We start from the raw sequence: 27,735 nt of genomic DNA on the forward strand, positions 1-27,735 counted from the left end.
TCTATGAGAATTTTGCTCGCTTCAGCAGCCAGCTGGTTTGCATGTGTTTTCTTGTATTTTCCTGCGTACCTGGAGATTTCATATAGATACATATTACCATTTTACCATGTAATAAATACACTATTTTAATTGAATTACATTATGTACGATAATAATACAAAGATAAAAGAGAATGTACTATGTATACGGTGATTCAGGAATATTTTAGTAGCGAGATAACTTATAAGGATATACTTAATTGATTATATTATGACCCGTTATATACGTTGTTCCAGACTTCTTCCGGGATACAGAGTCAGCGCATTCTGTGAATAAAACTCAATGATTTCCAAACACACATCGACATTAAGAGTCTGTCTCCTTTTCTATCGACATCTTTTGTTACTTGTACTTGTAAGCGGAAAATGTCTGAGTCACCTGATATATGTTTTATTCTCTGGCATAAAGTAGAAGATTTTGACAATCTGTCCGATTATTTCAAAATTTAAGACTGTACGAGGTCCCATTGATAGACGAAATTCGTTTCTGTCCCCAGAGAATTTGCATCCAAATAGAAAGAATGCGGTTTCACGTTTTCAGAATTCTGCCCTGCTCCCCTCGATTGGCAAGGGAATGCGCGTTTCAAAGGAAATATTTATTTGGTACGCGGTCGCCGTAAAAATCTTCCCGGTAACTTGCCTGAAACAGAGTGAAATATTATATTGAATCGATTAGGACAGCTCTCGCTTATTCCCTGAAAGTGGCTGGAAAAAATGTATATCCACACAGAAATCCGATTTTCAAGTTTCGAACGCGATACTTCTTTGGCGATCGCTCTCAGATCGACTTTGCCAGAGAAAAAGAGAGAGAGAGAGAGAGAGAGAGAGACGTCCCGAGGGCTCTATAAAATATCGATGACAAGAAAAGTTTTGGAAGAGACGAAATAGGTCTGTGATTTCGTGTCGACTTTAAGGGGTTCCGATTCGACGAGGGTCGCACCGTCTGACGAAGTTTAAGGAACCGCACTCACGATGGAAGCCGAAACACGTCTGTTTCTGTAATTCGTTTAGGCGTTTCTTCAATAATGTAGGATAATCGAGAAAATATCTGGGAAAAAGTCAGTCCCGTAAGACAAAACGATCGATCGAGTAAATTGCTTTGGAAATTTTAGTTCTACTCCTTTTTGTATATTTCATCGTATTTGTTTCAACCGTACTTAGATACACCTCGTTTGAATAAAAATAAACAGGAAATTCATCAATTAATAAACGAAAATACTACTTTGTTGTTTCACTTGTTGTTCGATGATCTTTTATATATATAAAAAAAAAAAAAGAATTAGAAAGAATCTCAGCAAGTTTACACGCTACTGTTTCACTGAAATAAATTTTAGCAGATTACAAATTGGATCTTAGCAGTTTCAAAATGCGGTGCGAATTAAAAGTTTACGCTTTGCTTTATTCTTATGGAAATAATGGCCGGAGATAGCCTTGGAAAAACTTTCCGTTCTAAACTCTAGAGACTGTACCAGTCTGTGAATATGCGTGGCATCTCAATTAACCTGTTTTTCTAATATTGTCAATGGCAAAGGAAAAATAAACTTCCTACCTCTAACTATAATGGTAATAGATCGGTTTTGGTTGGTCATGGCTATTAACCGATTTGCCGCAAGTAGCTAAATGAAAATTATGGGATAACCCAATAGTGATAATAGGATGCCTGGGACCACTCCGGGCCATTTCACCCACATCCAACCATCAACCTTAATCTCTCGTACATGAAAATCGCCTATACCCTTGGCAAACTTTATTCCCGTGATTTACGCGTCCCATTCTTCTACCAAATATTAAAAGTTTAATTTGATAAATGTCACGAGGAAATAAAATATTTACTTTTGATTTTATCCCTTGCCAAATATTTCTCAACATTTACATTTTTGTCTAATTCGATAAACATTAGGAATAAACAGTCGATTCTCCTTTGGTTATAACGGGCTTCTCTTTCCGCCAAATATCAAAAGTCTAATTCGACGAACGTTACGAGTAAACGTCTTATTTTCTTACGAATATCGCGGATGTCCTCTTTTGCCAAATATTGTAAGACCAATTGATGACGATAAACGTTACGAGTGAACATTCCATTTATCTTGCGAACATGGCAGAATGTATGGCGCCTTCGATAAATAGAACGAATATTGCACAACGCGAAACGCGAAGGTTTTTGCCTGCGCGAAAATATGAGAATTAATTTCGAACGTTAAACCGCGTCTCGTTTATTGGCCACGTATATCGAGAATAATAATATCCTTGTCGTATGAAAATTAAACAAACAACGTTCAAGCATTGTTTCATATCTAATTGTATTATTAATTTGAAGAACCTGAGCGTTTATCGATTTCCAGCGAGTGGAAACTGCTTCCTCAGTATCCAGCGCTGCCTCTGCCTCTGCCCGCACACACTCGTCCCTAATAAGGATATTAATTTCTAATAATTGGTTCTCAGAGGCGAACGCATATTGAATCTGGAAAATTATCGCCTTAGGGTTGACCAAGACTTTGCTTTAATCCTCAAATCGATCAAGCAATCGATGGTGAAACGTTGAAGTATTGGCAAATAATTTGGCCTCGGACCCGATGGTAGTCGACAATTGAAAACAGCTTTTGACCAACGCAATCCGTCATTAACGAGTTAATAATCCACCGATTGAATTAACTGATTAACAAATTATCGGCTCCATATTTACGCAGTTTACCCCTTTGCACCCTGTTAATTGCTTCTGCTTGTCGTACGCGATCGAACGATGAAAGATCGTTGACGTTGGACAAATCTTTGTCAACCAACGTTCAGCTGCTCGGGTCGTTCGCTCAACCAAATCGAAAGAACTCGCAATCGTTCAACAAGGAACACGCAAGGAATAAACTCTGGACATAAGGAAATCCTACGAATATTCTGATTATTACGACGACCGAATTTATAAAGTTCCGCTATTTTTATTATAAATCTTCCTAACATTGATTACACGTAATTCATAATAATTTTTTTAATACGATCGATAATTTCCGATAAAAGCAATTTGGTGGAACGAGCCGGTCCCTTTTGCAGAATAATTGACTAATTATCAATTGGATTACGGATTTGTTGTACATACGGGAAATAATCGAGGTACTGATTATCGGCGATGTTGATAAAAATTGAGTGATCAAAAGTAATTCTGTCATCGATCACGGTTGTTGGTAACCAAAAATAAGTTCCATTATGGATGATGGTAATAAAAAGAATGTCGATCACTTAACTAATTGTTATCCGTAACCAGAACCATTTAAACCAAAGTACTTAAGCTGCTATTTTCTAAAAATAATAATAAAAATTTTTGAAATTTTTGTTACAACTGTTGCGATCGCTGGTTAAAAAGGGAATCCTTTGGGTTTTCGACCGCGTATAGCATGTCTTTTCGTAGCAGGTAGTCCCTCGTGGTATGCAGGACAGTAGGTCGACAATCCCGTCTCCGGTTCTTGCTGGCGTTCTTTTTTCTTTTTCTTTTTTCCTTTTTTTTCGGCCTCTTACTTGAAGTCTCGTTCTTCCGTCTGGCCTTTTTTCTTTTTCTCCTTCGTACGATGTACGTAATATTTTAATGATGCAGCGACCGCACGTAAACGGTTATTAGCGCCGGCCAAAGGACGCTTTGATCGAAAAGATATCCACCAAATGTACATACTAAGGGCCTCGTATAAATTCAGTACCGTTTTGCGAGTCTGTTGCCCCGTTTGCATATTAACTGTAACTGGTAGGATGCAGGAGAACTTGCGAAATGACCGTGTTTCGTCACAAGTCCCACGTGAATTGCTCTATTTTAAAGTAACTTTATGGCGCGTCCTTACTGTTGCTCGGCGAGGAAGTTGTTGGCGGGGGAAAAAAATGTTCGCACGGTTTTCATTTTTTCCGGATTTAAACTCTCGCGTAAGGAAATCCTACGAATATTCTGATTATTACGACGACCGAATTTATAAGATTCCGATATATTTATTACAAATCTTGTTAACATTGATTACACGTAATACATAATAAATGTTTATAAAATAAAAAATGATAAAAGCAAAACTTAACGGTTGCTTTATTCGAGCGTATACTTAAAAATCGATTACTACAAAGCGAATACTTTAATGCACGATAAAAATAAAGAAATCCGCAGGAAGAATTAGCGGGAACGTGTTTGCTTTGCGAGTACGCGCCTTTACTTTGCCTTTCAGCTTCTGACATTGCCTGATCATTTCTGATCTCCGGTGATTTCTCTTGTTCGTTGATCTAGTTATACTCGAGCCCACGCTGTATATCTCGACAGAGTTGCTCTTTAGAGAAAAAGCTTATTTCGTAATTCCGTTCCTCGGAGACTTTTCTTCTCTACGTTTCCTTCGTTTTTCTGCGTTGCCCTTCCGCTATCGCCTACCTTCTCCTCCCTTCGTTTATTTTCTCGGTTCTTCGTGAGATTTTCTCATCCTGATCCAGCGCTTGTTTCTTATTACTTTAGCCTCGTTCTCCTAGGCGTTCATTATTTTCATTTGCCCAGCTCGTTCGTTCGTCGTTGCTCGCTCGTCTCGCTTTCCCATTCTTCCAGCCTTTTTTCTCCCCGCTTCCCCCTTTTTCCTTTATTCCCGACATATTATTCCATTTTCTCTTGTTCAGGCCAGCGTTGGACTCGAGTCAGCATTTCTATGAAGCTCGAGTATCCTTGTTTTCTCGTTCGTTACCTATCTAGTAACGAACGAAGCATCGAAGCGATATTTCAAGCGTATTATTATCGCACTGCCAACCGCCACGTTACCAGGCTGCAGTTTCATGTGCTCGTGGGAGCTTTGAAGATGCGAAAACGCACAGAAACGCGTGTAATATGTAAAAATATACTTTCGAGAGACAAACCATGCTGCGACCACCGAGTTCTTTATTCTTCGATCCCACCTTTGCTCGAATCGGACAGAGAACTTGCAACGATCTAAGGACATTTTTACCACGAAACTTGCCAATTCGACACCCGTTCTCTCCTCTTTTCCTTAAATTTGAGAAATCTTCCGACGACAGAGGGACTACGATTCGGTGAGAAATGACCGAAAGAAGATCAAATTTCTACTTAGCTTCCATTCCTAGGACATAACAATGCGTAAAAATTTGCAGTCTAGACGTTACTTTCCCACCAGTTCGCTAACAACCTGAAAGTGTGAGGATTTTTACACTTTGCCGGCGCATCGCGATATTTCTTGCACGAAGTGGTACACGCAGGAAAGAGTAAGAGGCCGTTTACTCCATCAGCACGAGTTACCGATCTCTCTCGTGAGAGCCATCCATCCACGCGATTCTCCCTGTGAGTTCCACCTCCATTAAGCCAAGCTGAGACTGGGCCCGCGTGTATCCTCCGAGAGACGGCGAAGGATTTCGTTGCCAGCGCTTCTCGCAGACATGTCGTATCAGTCGAGTTTCACGGCCGCCGAAAATTCATTCGTTCTTCGGTGTCCTCGTCTCGTGTCGATCAACCACGGTGAACTTTCGCAGAGTTCCTTGGGAATTTCAGTGCTTTCGACGCTCGAGGGTTGCCTTCACGAGAAAACAGTCGCCTTGGAATAAAAAGAAGAACTGTGATACTTACGTCAGTGGCTGTGTGTATCGGTCGAACAAAGACACACGTATAAGTTTCTTTTTTCTTTTCGTTTGTTTTATCTAAAGTCGCGTCGATCATTCTTTATGGTCATCAGCTATCGCGATTAACAAAATACGGAAGAAGAAGGTACAGCAGCAAAAGGAAGTGTAAAATACAGTAAGCAGGTGACAAATTGAAATAATTCCTTCTTGAAATAACATTAGTATCTATATATTTCGAACACATACAATGTACAGATACAGTTACGATACGATACAGCATGATCATTAGCCTAAACTTAAGTTAACGCGACACAGTGTGCGTTAGGGCCAAGCTTACGATATCACAGCTGAAGAAGATTTTCCCGGTGTTTTTTACGATTTAGACGAGTCTGAATCTCATTCGCAAGACGAAATTTAAACTTCTATTGGGTTACTACGATCAGGAGAACGAGATATAGCAATCACTAATTTTCACATATTTGGCTCGTTTCCAGTTATAAGACGAGAGCGTGCCAGTTTAGCGTGTCCAATCCTAACTCTGATGAGAATAACTCGCTCTTTCTTATCAAAGGAAGAAAAACGCGCAGGATCTTAGTATATTTCGTTCAACGACGAATCTGTCAGTTTCAAATTCACGTTCGTTTGCAAATAGCGTTACAGTGTTTTTTACGATTTAGACGAGTCTGCATCTCATTCGCAAGACGAAATTTAAACTTCTATTGGGTTACTACGATCAGGAGAACGAGCTATCGACGAGATATAGTTATAGCAATCACTAATTTTCACTTATTTGGCTCGTTTCTAGTTATAAGACGAGAGCGTGTCCAATCCTAACTTTGATGAGAATAAGTCGCTCTTCCTTATCAAAGAAGGAAAAAAGAAAGGAAAAAAGAAAAACGTGAAGAATTGTAGTATATCTCGTTCAATCTGTATATCGTATCTGTCAGTTTAAAATTCGCGTTTGCTTCCGAATAGCGTTACGCAAATTGATCAGAGGATATTCATAGAAGGTATATTTTGCACGAGCCGGCGGATGCGGTCTTGCTAGTAAATTGTATTTGTCAATACACTTTGCAGCCGATAAATCGAATTTAATGCCACGTTACGACAGCTGCCGTGAAAACGCGTCGAATCCTATCGGGGCTCTTGACGCATCTGTTCCGTGATTAACGAGTACCGGTACTCGCTTTAATCTGTTCTTAATGATTCTCTTAGGAAAGATCCTAATTTATGTCTGTTCGTGATGCTGCCTCTCAAATCGTTTCTCGTCTTTCTTCCTCTTTCTCCAGACGATCGGCTCCAACGATTTCGGTTTCGATGAGAAGCAAAGTTGTTCGAGTATTCGTATATTGTCGGTCAATTTTTGGAAACATCGTCACGATTAATTATTTGTTCATTCTATAAAACGACAGCGAACGCTGCTGTCGAGTTAGTTTATCGTTTATTCATACACGTATCTCCGCTACGAATTGCCGAAAATGTCCGGACAGGTATAAGTTAGCGTGTACTCGACAAAATTTCAAAATCGAAAATTTCAAAATTGCCAAAAGCTATACGGTGACGCGATTTTTTTACATTTGATTAACATCTTATTTTGAGGTAATTTTCCTTCGCTCATACAGCGAATGTAGATGTACATATGTTAAAAACAAGTGTGAGAGGAATGTTGAAGCTTCGCTATAGCGAATTATGTGCACAAGAAAAGCTGCGATACATTGGGTTGGCAACTAAGTGATTGCGGCTTTTGTCAATACCACCTAATGATAAAATCCGCAATCACTTAGTTGCCAACTCATTATATAACGAGGAAGAAACATTTAGATTTATTCAATTGCTCGTTAAAATCATCAGAAAAAGACACTGATTCGTTCTATTCGAAACGATATTTGAAATGATAATTAAATTGCGGATATTTATGCGATTATTGCTATTTTTATGAGCACCAGAACCTAAGGAGAAATTAATTTTATCTACAAAATATCAAGCTTATTTTGGATATTTTGTATATTTTTGCGTCTCGCGCGCATCCTCTCTGGGTTTTTGCATTTGCATAAAAATCCGCGCTCTACGCGATGCTAACTAAAGAACGTACTTGATGAAAGCCATCCCATATCCCGTCAAAAATAACAAAGAATTCCCCGCAGAGCAATACAATACAAAAGCGCGAAGCCGGGAGACAAAATAAACTCGCGATTCGCTGAAAAAAGAGCGAACATTCTATCACGAGTTTGCTATTTATTTTCCGCTCGTCATGACTATGCATCGCACACACCCGCGCGAATTCCCATGTTTCGAAATTATCCAGCAAATGAGATCGCAACCGATGTGAAATTTCTTCCACGCGAGGGGAATTCGAAAGAAACTGACGCGCGAGAATGATGTACATCGCGACCGGGAGGAAGTCGGCCGATTTTTCTCCAGTGAAATATTTTGCGAAACAGTCGAGTCGAAGAAATTCCTTTCGAGCAAGAGAATAGAACGCGTCCGTGAAAATCGTTCGTCGAGGCGAGCGTAAAATATTTTGACGCAGTGGATTGGGTCGGCGAAGGTCGGAAAAGGCTCACCGAAATTGTTCCATTCGCAGGTCCATGTCCGTCGAGAGAGAAGAAGTGGGTCGGTCAACCTCGAGGCTATAGGCCAGCCCGAGTTTCGTGCAGGAAGGTCGGTCGTTAGAGAAAACCGTGTTGACGAGCGAGAAAGATCGACGAAGATCGGCGAGTGGCGAAGAAAGCAACGAGCATGGACCAGCGAGAGGTGACTCATCCGCTCGTTTCTCAATGGACAGAGTCACTGTGACCGAACGGACGTAGGAGAAAGTGGCGGCACGAGCGCAAAAGTCGAGGCGAGGAAACGCGTGAAACGGAGAGGTTCGATTGGAAGTCGAGATTGCGGAGAGGAGTCAGGAAAATCCTTTCGATTCGAACGTACAGGTCGGAGGTTACAGTCGAGTCGAGCGTATAAATCGTATCGCGATAGAACGCGAAGAATATCGTGAAAGTGTTGGAAAGCGAAATTTAGAAAAGAAGAATCTCGAAGAACGAACGAGGTTGAAGAAGATCGATCGCAGAAGGCGGATCATCTGTGTGGTTGGATTTGAAATCGTGCGAAGGATAATTTGCATTGTAATGGCAACATTGATCTTGTAGCGGTAATTTGTGAATGATAATTTTTACTCGTAACAGACAATAATAGGAAGAGACGCGAGGAAGAAGAATAAAAGAAAGCGAAGATGAGTAGAAGAACTATGCCACTGGTTGGACTGAATTCTTGCGAGAGGATAAGACCGGAGAGACTTAGGAATCCTATTCAGAGACTCGTGTGGGGTCCTGGTACTCAGTTTCTAGTTGGTCAAGCTGGTTTGCCGGAGGACGAGGGATCGAATCCACGAATGGCTCTGAGAAGGTATGGTATCTAAGAAGGTATATAATACGAATATTATATCCGTTGTTAATTCATGTTCGTAGAGATTAGCCGAGATATCTGCGAAACCTTTGCTGAAGTTCTTCTATGTAATTATTACTATCGTTTGTTTTATATACGAGCATACGGATTCTCATTAGTGTGCGAAAGGATTGTAAAGTAGATAAAAAGATAGAAGCGCAATGCAAGCTGAAAATGCGAAAAAACGAATATGAAAGGCACAAAAGAGATACGAGATTACCATTTGTGTCTTGCCACAAAAAGGATATTAAAATACAGGCAGTTCTTAACTAATGAATTTTAGTGTTCGAGCTTTAGCAACTTTACTTTTTGCGTAACCCATACACGGTCTTCAAAAATACAGTGCACCAGCATTAAAAAAGAAAACATGCGAGAAAGTATAAACGCAGATGGGAAGCGAGGAGAATAACAGGGTTCGAGTTAAACTGGTTCGTAGAGGAAACAAAAGATCGCTTCGCGTGTAATCAATTCGGCCGTGTAATTCGCATATCTAGGGAATTCGTTTCGCGGTCTAAAATGGATTATCGCGCGTGCCAGAGTCCGCTACGATTACGGTTATATTGATCGGTTGGACAAACGGAACGGCTTTATTGCATCCCTGCGGTGCGTCGCGATAGAATATGTAGATACACAGGGAGACAGGGTCATCGATTACAGCAAGACGTAGTAGAGATATTCGTGGAAATTTCAATGAAATACCAACGTGCCAGGTGATCTATTATCTGGGAAACATGCTGAAGCTAGCCACTTTGTATTGTCCTTTAAATTCGTAGACACGCGGCGTTTACCCAATAATACCGGGCAAACTGTTACGTATCTGAAAGCAAGCTCCGTGCTTGAACACGATCTCTGAATACCACGGTCTTTGTGTAACACAGGCTCCTTAGATTGTACGAGGGAAGACAATACAGAGAAGCAGCCGCTTTTCTCATGAAACTGCCACACTATACCTTGAGGACCACTCTGCCGGACATTCCCGTGGACCTGTTGATCGAAACGCTTCCTCATAGCCTGTCCCTGCTGGAGGCTCTCTACTCGAGGCTCGTCGAGTTGAACGTGGACGACGCGAAAATCTTGAAAGTGGAGCCAGTCCTTTGGAGGATCGTCCATCTGATCTCGATCAGCCAGGACCATTTCCGTCTGAGGATCTGGTGCAAGCTGCTGATCTCCCTGAACAAATTGGCCCCTAACGCGAGGAGCATCCTGGCCGCTAAGAAAAGGACTTTGGACAGGGCGGTGGAAGGTTTGGGCAAGCACGGATTGGTGGCATCCTGTCATCCGAGCAATTTGGAAAACGCCGGCGCGTCGAATCTGGTGCCTTTACCCGTGGCGCTGAAGGAGCAGCTGGAGAACAGAATCGAGACGTACAAGTTGGCCGTGCACAAGATCGAGAGCTTCGGCAAGCACGCGAGAACTCACAGAGGTAATCCATGGCGATTTTTAACTGATAGCATTCTTTATGGGTAATGATGAAATATCGTTTCGCGAGTGGGAACTTGCGTGGGAACGGGCAATTCTTTTTAACGCCACGTCGGGGGCTTAGACCCGGTGCAGACAAGCCTGGACGACGCTGTTACGATCTCGTGGTAGTGCCGCTGTAGAATTCGGTTCTCATATATTGCACAAGGTGTCTTAGGGTTTAACGCGGTAGGTGTAATTTCATGGGTATATGTATACGCGTGTACGTATACGTGAAACATGTACGTGTAACAATGTGTCGAGAAGTTCGTTCACCTGTTACTATATACATTTTAAAGAATGTTAGAAAAATTAAATTACAGAAATTGTTTAAGGTAATTGTAATGTATATATATATGTATACAGGGTATATACAAGACAGATCATGATACTTCAAAGAGCGAAGCTACGCATTAAGATAAATAGAAAACACCGTACGAACAAGGAGGCAGGAGGTCAGCCTACGTGCGAAGACAAGTCGAAAATATAGCGTGAACTCTTTTCGCAAGACGCTTTGTTCGGAAGAAAGATAAATGCGAAAATTCATCATGCGCGTGTACCAGACCGATTATTAACCGAACACGTTGAGACTCTATTTTCTCGAAAATGAAGCCTGAAACGGGAAAACGTTATTCTACATTTTCTACTCGTTTTCGCGCGTAGAATAATCTCCTGTCGATTACCTAGTCCTGCCCAGGCCGAAATTAGCCACGTTCGCTCCGAGTATATTTGCACTTGGGAAAATTTTCGAGCTCGACTTTCTCGAAAACTAAGCCGAGAATGAACAAATTTTATTCCATATATTTCCCTTATTTTTCCACGAGGAGTCGCGCCGTGCACGCTTTCACGTGTTATTCGGTCGGAATATATTACGTGGTCGGACGATGTGGATTATAGATACGCGGATCACTTCACGAGAGAAAGTCTGAAAGTTTGTACGATCGAATGGGTCGCGATACGCTGTTCCAGATCCGATTACAGTCAGCCGGTATCTGAAACGACACGCTGCGAGTTTGCTTTCAACGATTGCAGGAATCGATCGCGAAGAACGGGCGCGAAAAATGGTTTCGATTCAATTTCCAGAACCGTTCGAGGGACGACATCGGCGAGAAGAAAACGATTGCATTCTCGAGTCGAGATGTGGAAGGCAGCGACGACGAAGACGCGGCAGTGCGCGAAAGTGTTGCGTCGGTGCACAAAAGTAGTTAACTTTTGCTCGGTGAAAAGCTGGCAACGGATGTCCGCGTCGATATCCGGCCGTGTAGAGGCCCGCTGAACCGTGAAGTATTGGATTTTAACGCAGCTGCACCGGACACGTTACATTTCCCAATGCAAATACGCCGATGCATAGGACATTAATGCGTTTACACGAAAGCACGTTTACTCGTCCACGTCATTGTCATCGTTGCGGGCCTCAACGTGGTAAAACACGATGCGTACTCGTTTCCAACCCTGTACCTGTCTCTTTGCTCTTCTTCGTCCTTAACGCGTTGACTGTTTAGTCGTGTTCTCGTTGCCATTCCATTTGACTGCAATTTTTCTCTCCTTAACACGTTGAATGGCGAGTGGCGTTATCCGCTATCGGGAACAACTCGGCTAATGACACCAGCGTGGAGTCATCAACACCGGTTTTCTGATCTCTGAGCGGCGTGAAGATCGGTTTGAAAAATTGGATTGACGGCATTTTTCAAAGTTCACTTCGTTTTGTGCGATCTGTGGCCACCTTTTCTTGCACTTTTTCGTCGAAGAGAAGAACTAGGTGACGCGTACTTTGTAAAATTTATTCGCAAAACTTCGCTTTTACAGTGTTACGTTAAATAGAATAATTAGATATTTTGTAGTCTGTAACGCTTATTTGTGGAAGCTTCGTTTGTTCAACTACTAACTTTGTTATTATTACGCGACAAATTCCGGTATAGATCGCTTGGAACCTTACCAGCGAGTTATAATCGAAACATGGAATACGAAATGAAATACAAAAGAGCTTTTGACGAAACTTTTTCAGTCACCCGTGTTCGTATATTTCTTGCTCGCGATTGAGATCACTGACTGAGAACTTTACTTCGCCAGGGGAAACCTGGAAAGCCTTGTGCATATCGTTTACGAGAAATAGCAACCAATGAGACAAATAACGTATCGAACGATGGATACGAAGTCCGACGCTCTTTCGCTCGATTCGCGTTAATTGTCGAATAAGTACCGGCGTTGAAGTTCATTGAAATCGTTAATTAATTTGCTCGTCGAATCACAGGCCAATTTAACATGGCGAAGTATACGGGTTAATCGTAAGCTATACTTCTATTCGATGGTGGTGTGACGGCGTCATAGATTTCTCGTATAAATTACAGATTGGAAGGAAAGTAATCGTTTGACATTTTCAGCGGACCAAGGTGTACAGGCGGCGTCGCATCAGAGGCAACTTTCGCTCAAGTACAGCGAGATTCAGCAGAGGCTGATCGATAATCAGAGTTTGTTGAACACGTTGGAGAAAGCTGGCGACCCAAGTAGCTTAGAAAGTCTGTTATCCGAGTTGAAGCGAAGGGTCGAACAGGACAAGGAAGCTCTCAGACAATGGACAGCCTTGAGGAAATCCACTTTCGGCGGGAATACGAAGAATCCACCGCTAGCCGCCAGATTGCTGCAATTCTCCAGAGGCTGCGAGCTAGCACTACAATTGATGAACCAGGATAATCTACAAGTAAGTTTCCCTCGAACGTTAGCTTTCAGCAACACAGAAATTTATCATATTGGATTCGTATACACGCAGCGGCTACGAAAATTATCTAATCTGCAGCGTTTATTTCGAAAACGATGTAAATCCATTTTTGAATGAGATTGCGAAAACCACAAATTTTGACGCGATCTCTTCATTTTTATGGACGATTTACAATTTAGATCTTAAAATATTTTTGTATGTTTCGATCGATTGAAATTTCGTTGATAAACGGAACCGCACGATCATTCATTTTAAAGATCCATTTGCAAATCTGTAGCTTGTCGAAACAGTCGAGGCATCGATAATAATGGAAAACAAATGACAGCGAATAATATCGAATAACGGGCGGATGTGAACGAGTTGTTTAAATGCGATTCGATAATGAGTTGCCATTACATTTAAAGTGTTATTAAATTAATAGTAGTTTTACATGTATATCGGGTTGTTATCAAAGTGCAAATCCAAGATCGAAGAAATTGCTGTGACCTTGCTTTCTTCTCTCGATGGATAACCTCGTGTTAACGTTAGAGTGTGATAGTGGTGCAGGTACGTGTTGACTGCAGTCGTCTAGCATAATGATAGTATAATGATTTTAATTTATCTATTTGAGCTCCATTTACATTTTTCAAATGTCCTATAGATGTCTGTAACCAAGACCGGACTGAGGCATAATGCGTCGATTCTAAATAATTAAAATCTAATAAATCGTACGATTCGCAAATTTTGAAACTGGCGAAAGTCCATCGATTACCTTGAAGAAAGATATCGGTGCAGTTAGCTCTGAAGAAATCTCATATACAAGAAAAATTGTATCTGTACAACGAATTTGCATCTGTTTAAACACGTAGACACCTAATTATTAATTAAATTACGCTGAAGAAAGATATCGGTGCAGTTAGCTCTGAAGAAATCTCATATACAAGAAAAATTGGATCTGTACAACGAATTTACATCTGTTTAAATACATAGACAACTAATTATTAATTAAATTACCCTGGAGAAAGATATCGGTGCAGTTAGCTCTGAAGAAATCTCATATACAAGAAAAATTGTATCTGTACAACGAATTTACATCTGTTTAAACACGTAGACACCTAATTATTAATTAAATTACCCTGGAGAAAGATATCGGTGCAGTTAGCTCTGAAGAAATCTCATATACAAGAAAAATTGTATCTGTACAACGAATTTACATCTGTTTAAACACGTAGACACCTAATTATTATATTCTATATATATCTAATTATTGTAATTAATATGTGAAATGCAACGATGAGCAGACACCGTGTATGTACTATACAGACGCAATTTTGTTCGAGAAATTCGAGCGTATTCTCAAAGCAAATTTTATCCATCCAACTTATTATCTACCTTGACATATTTATACTAAATTAATTGACAACGCGAAAGAATACGTTTCACATGTTAACATAATATAAAATCGTGGAAATAAAGTAAAGTCGAATGAAACAAAAGGTCGCGTTCAGCTCGATGCACACGTAGGTCCAGTTAGAAAAGTTACAGACGTGGAATCTTCAACGTAGGATTTTATGCGGGTCTCCCTAATATTTAGCCCGAAAGCCAGAGAAATATTCGCCAAGGAGATAATATAACGTAGTTTCACGGGAACTGTTGTAACCGCAAGCAGTCCCACGAGAAGCGAGTTCAGCAGCGTCGTAGTTGATGGACAAAGCTGAATCCACAAAGCACAAAGTCTCCGGTCACGCATCGTCCCTTAAGGACACTCTCGCGATCTTGAATTACGCGAGTTCACTTGCAGTAACCGTGCCACTTGCGATATCTTCCTATATAATAAAATGCAGACTCGTCTTATCGATCGAAATTACACATTTAATGACGACACGCGTTAACAGATTGTTCGTGAAACAGTACGGCCTCCGGAACTACACGTTTCTTTCGTCCTTCGCAACTATTTCTATTTTTTAAATAACCTTTGTGTTTCCACATTGTCGTTTACACATTTTCAATATTACAATATTTTCTGCTTTTCGTTTCGCAAAATTGCACGAAGAAGGGCACGCCAGTTGCGTGCAACTTGCAAAAAGAACTTGCTTCTAGGTATAGTTTTATTATTGAGAAATTTCTGACTCTTCCGAGTAGAACCGTAACGAACGAAGAATCTAAACGAATCTAAAGAATCTAACGAAGAAAATCTAAAAGGTTTTGTCGTTCTTATTAATTTTGATTCAATTTTCCACGGAATTACCGACTAATTACAAACAATTACGTACTTAATATTCATCGGAAGCGTTTGCTGGAAGACGTTGTGCACAGATTTCTCATAAATCATGCCGTGAAGGACACGACCTCGTTACGTACACCATGAATAATACAGGATTCCGTGAAACGGTTCCATCAATTTCCGTGGCCCGCCGGTAATCATCGAACGTACGTAGGTACTTGAGACACCGAATGAAATTTGAATGCTAATATACCTTTGGCGATGTGGTTAGCTATCTAATCGAAGCATCAAGTGTCGCTACAGATTCGTTCGGTGACTCGTAGGTTTACACGTAGAGAAAAAATTGATCGTTCACGGTTCACTGCCAGTATTTGACACTTGTATTTCAGTTGTTTGATACCTGGTACCTACTTTTAGAAGCTTGATAATTCCGATGAATTGTTATATTCTCCTAGATAATTGTGAAACATAATCGGAAAAACTATACTACGTAGATAATTATAGAGAATTGTAACGATGTAAATTGAAGAAAATACGAAACTTTGGGGGACACGCAGAGGATATATAGGTGTGCGTTACGTAATTTTTGTTGCTGCGTGAATTCGCTTTTTAAAGGCATGAAATTGACTGCTGAAAATTCGAATATTTCCCGATTTTCCGAATTGCAAGAGATAGGAAAAAAGCGTTCGGCCAAAGCTTACCTCTTTCGATCATTGCCATCGTTTGATAAAAAATTTATCAATATTATAGCGAGTTGTAGCGCGGAATCGGAAATTTTTTGTTAGTTGATCCAACGACGCTTTGAAGTATTGAAAAACACTGAAATTCACCGAAGTTTCGCTTAGATCGCTATGATTCATAGCTCGCTATATCCACGTCAGGATATAGTCACGAAAGGATATGTCTGAAATAGAAAATGTTGGAGATTCTGAAGATCGCGTCAATGGTACACTGGAATTTCAGAAGTCACGAGAACGAATACAATCAGTCGTATGGTTTTCCTCCTGTCGAGTTTCCTTCGTAGAAAGTCGATACACGTCTTCGAGAAGGGATACAACATTACGATCTTCGGGATTCGTAGCATCTCTGATCAGCCACTTTTCCCACCACATGTGGCTGGTTTCGTTAATATCACAGCGATCGATATCACTTTTCTCAATTCTCTCTGTATTTTGATCAATTTTCTGTTGTTCATCCCTTGTAATATAGGGCGTTTCATATCTTCGCAGTTTTCTTGGTATATTCTATGGTGTTACGTTATCACATCGTTTGCAGTTGTAAAAAAGTTGTAAGAGAAATGAAAAATACAAGGAGAATGATACTTTGAGCTGCAATATCGTTTGTTTGTTGCGAGGAAAATGGAAAATACAAGGAGGACGATACCTAAACCTATGATATCGTTTGACTTCGTATCACTAGACTTTCATTTATATTATGTATAAACTATTATTTATTTCGTATCGTTGTGACTAATTCTGAAAAGAGACGTATTCTGAAATTCGAACAGTAAAATGTTTAACAAATAGGCAGGAAGGGTAGGAACCAAATCGAAACGTGCTTCGTAGGATTTCTAACAAATTCGATTTTTTATTTCTGCCCAAATCTTTCATCGAAATTAATCTGAACACCTGGTGGTTACAATTATCGTAATTGTAAATCTGTTCGTATTTTCTATTTCGTATTTCTTATTATCGTTATAAGTTTTTGATAGAACGTCAAACGAACTATTTAACATTCTCCGTCTGGATACTGAAAGGTAATCGAAAATATTTCAGTTTGTATACACGAGAGACGGAAAAAGAGAAAAATAGCAGAGAAGCGGGGCGTATTTCCTTTTCATAGAACAGAACCAGTGTATGGTGGAATATTTTACTCTACAAAAATTGTACTCGGCACGTGATACAAAATGATACTGCAATATTAATTTCTAGAAATTCTATCGTTCGTTTTCGCATACTTTTGATCAAATTTTCTCGTGTTACACCCTGTACTTGTCGTCTGTACAAGGTGTTTCGTATCTCAATCGGCAAACTTCGCCAAAATTCTGAGCGAAAGATATTACATAGTTAGCTGCTTCACAAACGCGTGTGCCCTTTCAGCAACGCTATCCCTCGCAAATTTAATTCTTTTTTCTTTTCTTTTTCGGTTTGACCATGCACTAGAAGGACGACCACTCTGTGGTCTGTCAACCACGGTAAAGAGAGTTCAGAAATTTTTAATAATGCGAAGAATTTCGCCTGGCACGTGTCTACGACACGTAAATTTCTCATAAGCATATTTGCGCAACGGACGACTGACTTTGATAATGAATTTTTGCCATAGTGACAAGTTATTGAGGCGTCTAACGATCCATATTAAAATTGCATGATAATTGATAGAACCTGAGCAAGAAACATACATAGCCACGTAATATATCACATTGCACACATATCTCTCCCTTATTTATTCACACAGAACTGGAAAGTTCAAAACGCCGCGTATTCCTACACCGCAAAACTGTCATTTGTCGTTTTTACTTGGCCGTAATCCGCGCCAACTTTCCGCGCAACGAAACCGATCGGAAAGTCGAATTAAAAAACGACCGATGAGTTGCGAACGATGAAAGGACAGCGCGGAGAAAGAGCGCCGAAATTCGTTAAAAATTTGCACGGTCGGAGAGAGGATCAGCTCGAGTGATAGCGAGTTTGTACGGGAAGTCCGAACCCATGAAATATTTTCGCGCAGGTATTCGAGCCGAGCGAAAATTTGCCGGACGACTACGACGAGGAATCCAGCAGCAGCGCTGGTTATCACACGGACGAGAGCTGCAGCCCGACTCCGGAACCATCGGTCAGAAACGGATGTATGATTCTCAGGGTGGAGAAGACTTTTCCAAATTTAACATTCGACGACGCGACCGCCGAACGACTGGCCGAAAGATACGCGGCTCTCTACGACCAGGCGCATTTGCATACGTTGGACGCTCTGGACGCTCTGCAACCTCTGAAGGATGCAACCGACTTAAAAGCCAAGATACTCTATTCGGTGGTCGTGGTAAGTGGCACTTTATGCAAAGTAGGTATAATCATGCCGCGCCACCCTTAATACGCTTGCATCTGTGCTCGTCAAAGAGACTGATTCACTCGTTGAGTACTAGTCGTTAGCGTTAGTGTCCCTAGTTAGGGACAAATTAATAACGGGATGACTAGCCAGCGAGGCGAACAGCGAAAGAGGGAAGATGTATCGTTAAGCGGTTTAAGGGATGGGTTTGTTGTTATAGCGAGACCATTTACCCTGCTGTGTCCTTTTGGTCATTTTCGATTAAAATATAATTGTCTTTTTTTCCATCGCTGGAGAGATTTTTAAGAGATGCACGACGATATAAAGAGATGTTCTCGAGTATTAGATTGTCCGGAAAGTGTTTGTCTTTTACAGACATTTACAACGATGCATCTTCACACAAACATGAAACCTAATCCGTCGAACGTTGTGATCTTTATTTTGATAGAACAAAATGGATCGTAATTCTACTATAATATAAAATGTTGCGCATCCGTTACTTCCTTATAAAACGAAAGAAACTTTCCGGACGACCTAATAGACGATCTCAGTACCGATATTACGATGTTTAGCGTATGGAACAAATTTTTGTCCGGATTTTATTTATTCAATCGCGTTAACGAAAATGTAGATTCGTGTTAACGACTGGCAGCAAATGCCGCTAACAACATGTAGACTTAGATCGTGCGCTCGCAGACTGTAAACGTGGACTGTTTTGTATCATTTATCAAAAACGCTTAGCAATGATATAATTTCTATTTTTACGTCGATTATGTCGTTGCCGTTATGTCGACCGAAGATTGAGCAATTCGAAGATAAAGAACACTTTAAATAGCAAAATACGATAGTTTCGCAACCTTCGGAAACTACGTACGTCAGTCTTCTTATCGCGTTTTAAAGATCAATTTTACTTTATCATTCGCTTTATCATTCGTAGTTCTGACGTCCACGAAGAATAAAATTGTCCGTAATTTCTTCATCGAGTCGCGAACCGTGTAGAAAGTAAACAAGCGATCCAGATGAGAGTTTGGTCCTGAAAAATTTGGAAATACTTCTACGCTTCTTTCATATCGGTCGAATGACTCTTCCACGTTATTATCTTTTTCTCCGCGTGCTACTAAAATGGATTATTCCGTGTAAATGATACTTCATCGTGTAAAATTCAGACCGCCCACCAAACTCGATAGCTACAATAGCCGTAGCCGAAAGAAAAATGGTCCGTATCTTGCAATGCTTGTCACGCTGCCCAAACCAATTTCGTTTCTCTTTCTATTTCTCTCGAATGTTCGCTATTCGACCGGTCTCGCCGAGTAATTTCGTGGACAAGCGTTTATAGTAGTAGCCGAGGAACAGGGAAACTGTGAGAAGGAAATGCGATCACGAAGCCAAAGATGCCGCTCTACGAACATCTGACGAAGGAAATTGAATTTTAAAGGTAGCGCGTTTGATAAAAATTGCCAACGAATCCAGGCGAGCAATATGAATTTACGAACGTAGTCTCGCGTGTCTCGTTATTTTCGCTTGCTAGACCGTGTCATTTAAATAGAAAAAAGTCACGCGAGAAAATTCTCGCAAAATGGTGGTATTCTTCACACATTCGGTTAACGCCCATCTATGTAGAATGGAATCGGTCTGTTAAAATTGTGCAGCGAACGTATATTCCCGTTCAGGAACGCATACGTACCTTGACACTTTGATCGAACTATAATACGATATAATTATAAATATACAATATAAAATTAGTGATAATGCATGAACGTTGGTAAAATTATTAAAATAACGCGTGAATGGTATTAAAAAAATATCCGAGTTAATGGAAAACTAATTAACAAGAAGTAAATGAGGGATAATTATCGTTTGGAAACGAAGGTACACGCGTCGTTTATAAATTTTACGTTAACAATTTGATCGATTTATAATATACGAACGTTACTGCTTGTAAAATATACAGAGCGTCGTACATGTACATTTTGATTTTTCCATAGAATTATCTGTCAAGGTATTCGTTGTGATAAAAACTGCTTGAAGTAAAACCTACTGTGTTTCGAGGAACACATCTCGTGATGGTCACGCATCTTATCTAGATGAACGTGTCTTCGAGATTTCAAGATGACTTTGCTGTTTAACATGGAATTTATATCTTTTTACGCACACCATTCCATGCGTTTTTTAGTTCCCTACAAAAACGTATTAGGGTACTTGGGTCGACGAATGAATAGTTTAAAAGATATTTTAACTCCGACGTTGTAAAACTTACGGCAAGAAGCAAGATAACACAGAGCTTTTGTGCTTCCTTTGATTTTCATACGCTCGATTTTATGTAATTAAGATCGAAATATCTTTTAAATTAAACATTTGCAGATGCTTCTAGGCAAATCTGTCGGTCATCGTAAGACGTCCTACTTGAAAGAGAACAAGTTCTACTTGAGATATCTTTTACGATAACGAATACTTCGGAAGATAAACTAGTTCGTTAAAAACACCTTCTTGTGAAATTAATAGACCTATGCTGTATGAAATTTAAATTGTTCTTCTTAACGCTGTATTAAAATCATTCGAATGGCGTATAGTATATTTTAAAATAGAATTTGATTCTCATTGACGAAGGATAAAATCGTGTTGAATCTTCCTATTTGAGCTAAATTACATTTTACAAAAAGATGATGGGACTTCGTATTTTCGAGCAGTGACGTGGAACGAAAAAAGGTCTGGTTTTCCAGAATTGCTGTTTTGTGTCCGTAATTTCTCGCGCCTCTCCTCTTCCTCCGTCAATTTCACTCGCAACAGAGCTGCGTCTATGAAAATAGTGAAAAATCGTTTCCATGTTGTATACTTTTTTGTTTGCGTTGAAACGAAGCGATGAAAATTGGTAACAGAATTTCGTCGAAATTTTCCTTTGTTCGCCTGGAGCCCTTAACGTCGAAAACGAAGCTCGTTACGCGGAAGAGAAACGGTTTCGCTCGTTTTGGAATCGCGTAAACAAGGAACGAACGTGTTGCGCAAAATTTCTCGTGGTTGACAAAATGGTCGTAATTGGAAACGTACGCGGAACGCTTTAACCCGGAAGATCGTCAGAGATCGACGCTGAAACACGTTGAAATTTGCCAGGACGAATCCGTCGGCAGGAAATTTCTAATTAGACCATCGAAATAACGTGTCGCGACGCGAGATCGACCGGTTTCGCAATTAAGTTATTCACCTCGAAAGTAGTTCGATCACGAGCCAGCCAGACCGAACGTGTTTCGTCCTGCTGCCTGGTATTGTACGCTCTTGTCGTAGAGCGAAAACGGCTGTCGTCAAAGGTGTCGGAAAACCGCAGTCTCCGGAATATTGGCCCGAGCCAGCGAAACCTCGTCTGCGTGGTTAACGCTTTGAAAAGTTAGCTCCGCGAAGGAACCGTGTAAATTTGTTATCAACTGGCAAATTGATAGCTTTGATGGTAAATCGACGAAAAATCCGCTGTTAATTTGGTAGAACGCGGCATAGAGCTTTTGGATTTTAATCATTCCGAAATACATTGTCAAAATCTACATCCTAAATAGTGACAGTAGTAGTAGTAGTAGTAGTTTTATTTATTATTGTTTATTTACTTGCTTGTCTTTTGCTATTGCAAAGTGTACAATGTATTTTACATACACCTTGCATGTTTTACTTTCTCTATCATATTTTTCTAATTACTATTAACCTATTTATATGCATATTGTATGCATAAGACAGAGCAGCTAAATAGGATCGTCTAAATATCTGCATTGTTTGTTGTATAGAAAGTCGTATAAAAAAGCTTCGAAGGAGAAAGTTGCACTGTTTCAAGGAATTTTTAGAAAATTCGAAATATCTCAAAACTAAATGATCAGGATGATATGATTCTATAGGTCGTTGAATTTGTTCTTCTTCTTTTCCTTCTTTCACGCTCCACGAAAATATCCAGAAATAGATGTGTACAGGGTTATTAACAGAAATATATCACAGCCATCGAGGTATGGTAAAGCAATGATCATTAGAAAAAGCTATTTCCTGTGTCACATACGCTCCTCGAAACAGTACAACTTTCTCCCGAGAAGTTATCTTTATACGGCAACAAGTAATACAGATATTTTATCCGGTGATTCCATCTAGCTCGACCGCTCTGTATTTATCGTGCTTGCCCTATATTTGTTTCCTGTCGTGTCTCCTTCCTCGCGTGATTATTTCCCTCACTTTACTCCCATCTAATATCTTCCTTTTTTTCCAGTATCTGCTTCATTCATGTGTAAGGTGTACCCTTCTTCAGTCTCGTGTAAAGTATTCTCTTTAGATCTTTTCCAGGTTTCTCTACTTTCTTGCATCCCCTGCGCTACAGTTTTCATTGTTCCGCGTTCTATTTCGCAAAATTTGCATCTTCTCTTTCGTTCCTCTTCCTAATAACGTCTCGAGTAATTAATAATTTCCGGCAGCGTGATTCGTGCTAATTGTAGAGGAAAATTTTGCACTCGGTTTGCATAGACGGGGCGCAGTCTTTTCTTCGAACTTCGCTTGGTCAAGAAACGAATGAAATTTTTCGAACGCATTCATGCACGAATAGGTAGGAAATCGTTGATGAATTTGAAACGCGATCGAAAAGGATGCACGTAACTCGTCGTCCATTCTGCTTCAAGATTTCTTATTCATTTTGCATGGAACTCGGTTCTTCTTCGAGCCTTCCTTCGTTAAAAAACGAATAAAGTTTTCCGATAGTATTCGTGATCAGCACGGATATTAGATGACAGTAAACTAGTTTGAAACATGACTTGAAGAGAATCGCCGATTTTATTCAAGAATTCTATATTTTCCTTGCATCCAACTGAATCGTTTTTGAATCGTATCTCTTCGAATCTTTCTCGAGAAGCAAATGAAATTTTTCAACAGATAAATAGCAGATCGTAAACTAGCGAATGAGTGAGCTTATCCATAGACGACGAACAGATAGAAGATAGCCAAGAATGATCCGTACAACGTAATTCGCTAGCAATTCGCTTAGAGAATTTCTTATTCGCCTTTGTATGTAGCTCGATCGTTCTTAGAGTTGTGAAACTTTTTCAAAACCGTTTATCCATAGACGACGAAGAGATAGAAGATATTAAACGACTTTGAAACATAGCCAAGAATGATCCATAAACGTAATTCGCTACCAATTCGCTTAGAGAATTTCCTATTCGCCTCAGATCGAACTCGATCGTTTTTAGAGTATCTGAAATTTTTCAAAACCGTTTATCCATAGACGACGAAGAGATAGAAGATATTAAACGACTTTGAAACACAGCCAAGAATGATCCATACAACGTTATTCGCTACCAATTTGCTTAGAGAATTTCCTATTCGCCTCAAATCGAACTCGATCGTTTTTAGAGTATCTGCAATTTTTCAGAACCGCTTATCCCTAGACGACGAAGAGATCGAAGATAGTAGACGACTGTGAAACACAGCCAAGAATGATCCATACAATGTTATTCGCTTAGAGAATTTCTTATTCGCCTTTGTGTCTAACTCAATCGTTCTTAGACTGTTTCTTGAAATCTTTCTCGAAGGCGAATGAAATTCTGCAAAACCGCTTGTCCATAGGCGACGAAGAAATAGAAGATAATAGACGAATTTGAAACATAGTCGAAAATGTTATGTGCATAACGTATACACGTACGGGCGAAGATTATTTTTGCCAGCACCACTACCACGCACCTGTCTCCCAGCCGATCGATCGACCATTAACGTCAAAGCCGTCGCTAGAGGGGCGCCGAGGGAAACGAGGGTGACTAGGGTGCACTTTTGCGATCAAGTGTACCCGGCAAGTGGCAGAGGCGCTAGTCCGTCAGCCTGGGGCTATTACTTTGCATACATACAGGTAGCCTTCCATACACCGCTAGGCTTGGAAATCGATGAACTAAAATAAATACCTGCGACGAAAGCCACTCTCTCTTTGTCTACCAGTTTGCTGCCTGGCGTTTCTCCTACGTTTCCTCTGCCTCTCTTCGTTTAATCTCTATTTCTTCTATCAAACGTATATTTATATTCCGTATACGTATGCAGTGGCTGACGAAAGAAATCGAATACTCTTCGAATGTTTTTAACGCTGTGTATTTTAACCAGACATTTTCACATCTCGTTAACGATCGTAACGAGACACGATTGTCCTGATTATATGGATAACATTGGAAATGAACCTGGAAACGTGTATACGAGTTACAGGATATTTATTGGGAACGTAAACTTCGCGAAGAACACCGAGGTGTTTCGACCCATTTCGATTGCTCGTTGTATCAGGTCGTCCGAAAAGTTTCTTTCGCCTTATAAGGATGCACAACATTTTTCGTTTTACATTATTTTATGGAATTACGTAGGATCCATTTTGTTCTATCGAAATAAAGATCACAACGTTCGACAGATTAGGTTTCATGTTTGTATAAAGATGCGTCGTTGTAAAACACGTGTCTGTAAAGCAAAGATACTTTTCGAACAAAGTAATATTTAATAAGCCGCGATGATATCTATCGATCAGAATATATCTAGCGAGACCATCTTTTAACGATAATCGTATAACGTTGAAGACTTGTGTTCGCCATGTATACTAGTTTTTCACTGAGTGTATTGTCGCAACGAGCGTCTTGTAACTTTTATATAGTACAATTTCGAAGTGGTTTCAGATCGCAGCGGTACAATTACGAGACACGCGACTCACTATGGTGCTAATGAAATTTCAGAAAGCTTCGTACAACGTACGTTATAAAATCATAAAAATGTTCCCCGGCAAATATTCCTGGAACTGACGTGTTCGTGATTTTCTTTCATCGTCTGTCTTGCAATTTCCTCGACTCTTCACGCAGCTAACATATCAACAGAATTGAACTAATCACGCCACGAGTTGCGAGTTGCTACTATTAATTCGAAAAGTTCATTTTAAAAACGACACTTATCAGCTCTTTTATTTTTCCAGAAAAGCAAAACGACTCTCTACAGTGGCTAGAAAAATTATTTCCACGTACCATAATTTGGAGTTTCCAAGGGTTCTTTTTTCGTTTAGTAAATCCTTTTGTTAGCTACAGTTCGTTCTTACAGTACCAATAGTTTGTAGTCGCGTGAAAATATTAGGAAATTTGATACTCTGTTTGAACTTACAACACTATTAAGCCAATTAATTAGTAATAAATGTTGCAGTAAATATCGGGTTGTCCGACAAATGTCTTTCTTTTACAGACACGTCTTTTACAACGAAGCATCTTTTTTTTTTTTATTTGGAAGAATTTCACAATCAATTCTCGTTGAGAATTACAAGTAAATTATTCTGGCGTGGTACTATAACGTGAATAATAAGTGATTATCGTATGATTGATTCTAGCTGAATCTAATTTATACAAACATGAAACCTAATCTGTCAAACGTTGTGATTTTTATCTTGATAAAACGAAATGGATCATACGTGATTCGATAAAAAAATATAAAACACAAAATGTGCATCCATTAGTTTCCTATAAAACGAAAGAAACTTTTCGGACCACCTAATACAACGATATCGAAAAATACTTTTGCGTCCTATCGTGCCTATTTTATCTTCCAAATATTACAAGAGTGTTACGATTCGAATGTTTTACGTAATAAATAAATTTGAATAATTTATATGATATATTTTGCCGTATTAGGTGCATTCTATACGGTAGACATTGATCGCTTCCAATTTACTAAAAATGCACAGAAATCCGCGATCTATTCGCAAGACCCGATACGCAACTCGCAACTTGCACGTGCTTGTCAATTCGTCCATGCTACTAATTCGATAAATTATCGTGAAATTTCTGGCCTCCAGCGCGGTTGCTCGACCGGAACGAGGAATAACGGCGGCCGATTTACGGTCCGAGGCGGCGAACTGAAGGCAGACGAGTTTCCGCCACGAGGAAAAACAACGATAAACCGAATAGAGCGTGAAACACGGTCCATGCGTGCGTGAACCTTTCGACTGGTAACAGAATCGCCGCAACAGCCACGTAGACGCGCGTAACGACTCACAGAGAAAATGACTCGAGGAATGGAAGACGTGTCGACGGACTAGCCATTTCACGATTCCATTGTAGTCAGTTGCAATTACGTAGCGAGACGGCGCACGGTATAATTACGCGATAACCGGGCCAACAGGAACACTAGTCTCGATTCAACGCCTCGTCTTTATCGACGACGGGATAATTTTTAGTCCGACGAAGCCGCGTCTGGCGGCTGGTGTGCGCTTAACGCTAGTTACGAAGTTAGCTCCATGGTAATTTCCAGTTTGCAGAATTCCTGTCCGTTGGCTAATGCTGAATTTCGTTTTCTCCCGCGTATTTCTCCATTATGAAATAATTATGCTCGTTGTCTTCATTTTCTATCCGTACAGCCGTACACAGTGCAGGGAGCAACGTCGGATAAACTTAACGGCGTAAACGCGAGGACGCCGCTTCGCGTTTCGCCTTGTCCCTCGTACATTAACACTTTACCGACCAATAGCCGATTAATCGGCTTTCTGTCATCGACAATCTTTCTCATTATTTGAGCAGCAATTTGTTGTTTGGTACCAAGGTACCTTGCTGAGTTGCGTCGGCTGCGTTGCTTTGCAAGCTGCCACAGTTTTATAGCAATTTGAAAAACTTACCGATGAACCGCGATGAACGAAAATGACGATATTGGAGAGTCCAAACGGAAACAAAGCCGGCGCCAGGGAGAATCCGCGCCCGAGTTGCCGGTCGGACGTGCGTATGCCGTTGTATCGCTAGCGGTCAGTAAAGCGTCAATTTCGACAAATTGAAGTTAAAGCATCAAATTAATGGCTTTTAGGGCTTTTACGAGTAGGTTAGTATTTCTTCGTGGAGAATGGCCAGCTGCATGTACCAACGTCGTAAAAAATATACGGTGCCATTCGAGAAACTAGAGTTTTAGTATCGAGACGCGTTGACATCTCAGAAAATACAAGACAGTAGAAAATAAAATTGCGTCAGACCGATTAGTGCCTTGAAACGCAATATAACTCGTTTAACACGTTTTTTCCGATCAAAGCAAGGAATAACGTATCATCCGAGGCAGTATTTCTTATCGACTGCCACTATATATAATAGAAGACGCGAGATATTTATTGCAAATATACGTTCGCGCAGGTGATGAAAACGTGGAAATCCTCAATTGTTGATTATACTGACGATACTGATAAGAGGAAGGTTTACGAGCTACGGTTTCTACCTTTCCAACTTGCCAATATTTATCGTTAATTGTACAGGGAAGGCTTTCAATTGTTTCTATCGAGT

At 40.2% G+C, this 27,735-nt stretch overlaps 1 protein-coding gene and 1 long non-coding RNA gene across 6 annotated transcripts in view; one reads left to right on the forward strand and one right to left on the reverse strand.

The window, feature by feature from the left end:
* Window positions 1-27,413, reverse strand: LOC122575576. 2 transcript variants are annotated; one of them, XR_006319467.1, is made up of 3 exons: window positions 27,090-27,413; window positions 418-678; window positions 1-305 (listed from the first exon to the last, which is right to left on the reverse strand). It is a non-coding gene; the product is annotated as an uncharacterized LOC122575576 (long non-coding RNA). The 2 variants fall into 2 exon arrangements; XR_006319468.1 differs by lacking the exon at window positions 27,090-27,413 and adding an exon at window positions 8,171-8,286.
* LOC122575575 overlaps window positions 1-27,735 on the forward strand; it is a 79,442-nt gene that overhangs the window by 47,318 nt on the left and 4,389 nt on the right. For 2 of the 4 annotated variants that reach the window (XM_043744674.1, XM_043744675.1), the window contains exons 2-5: window positions 8,191-9,008; window positions 9,926-10,470; window positions 12,887-13,203; window positions 18,149-18,457. In XM_043744674.1, coding sequence (XP_043600609.1) covers window positions 8,836-9,008; window positions 9,926-10,470; window positions 12,887-13,203; window positions 18,149-18,457 — 1,344 coding nt within the window. In that variant the 5' untranslated portion in view covers window positions 8,191-8,835. Of the gene's footprint in view, window positions 1-8,190; window positions 9,009-9,925; window positions 10,471-12,886; window positions 13,204-18,148; window positions 18,458-27,735 lie in introns of those variants that run through there. The other 2 variants (XR_006319466.1, XM_043744676.1) reach the window with 2 other exon arrangements.

The sequence above is a fragment of the Bombus pyrosoma genome, linkage group LG15, assembly GCF_014825855.1.
Source record: "Bombus pyrosoma isolate SC7728 linkage group LG15, ASM1482585v1, whole genome shotgun sequence".
NCBI lineage: Eukaryota > Metazoa > Arthropoda > Insecta > Hymenoptera > Apidae > Bombus > Bombus pyrosoma.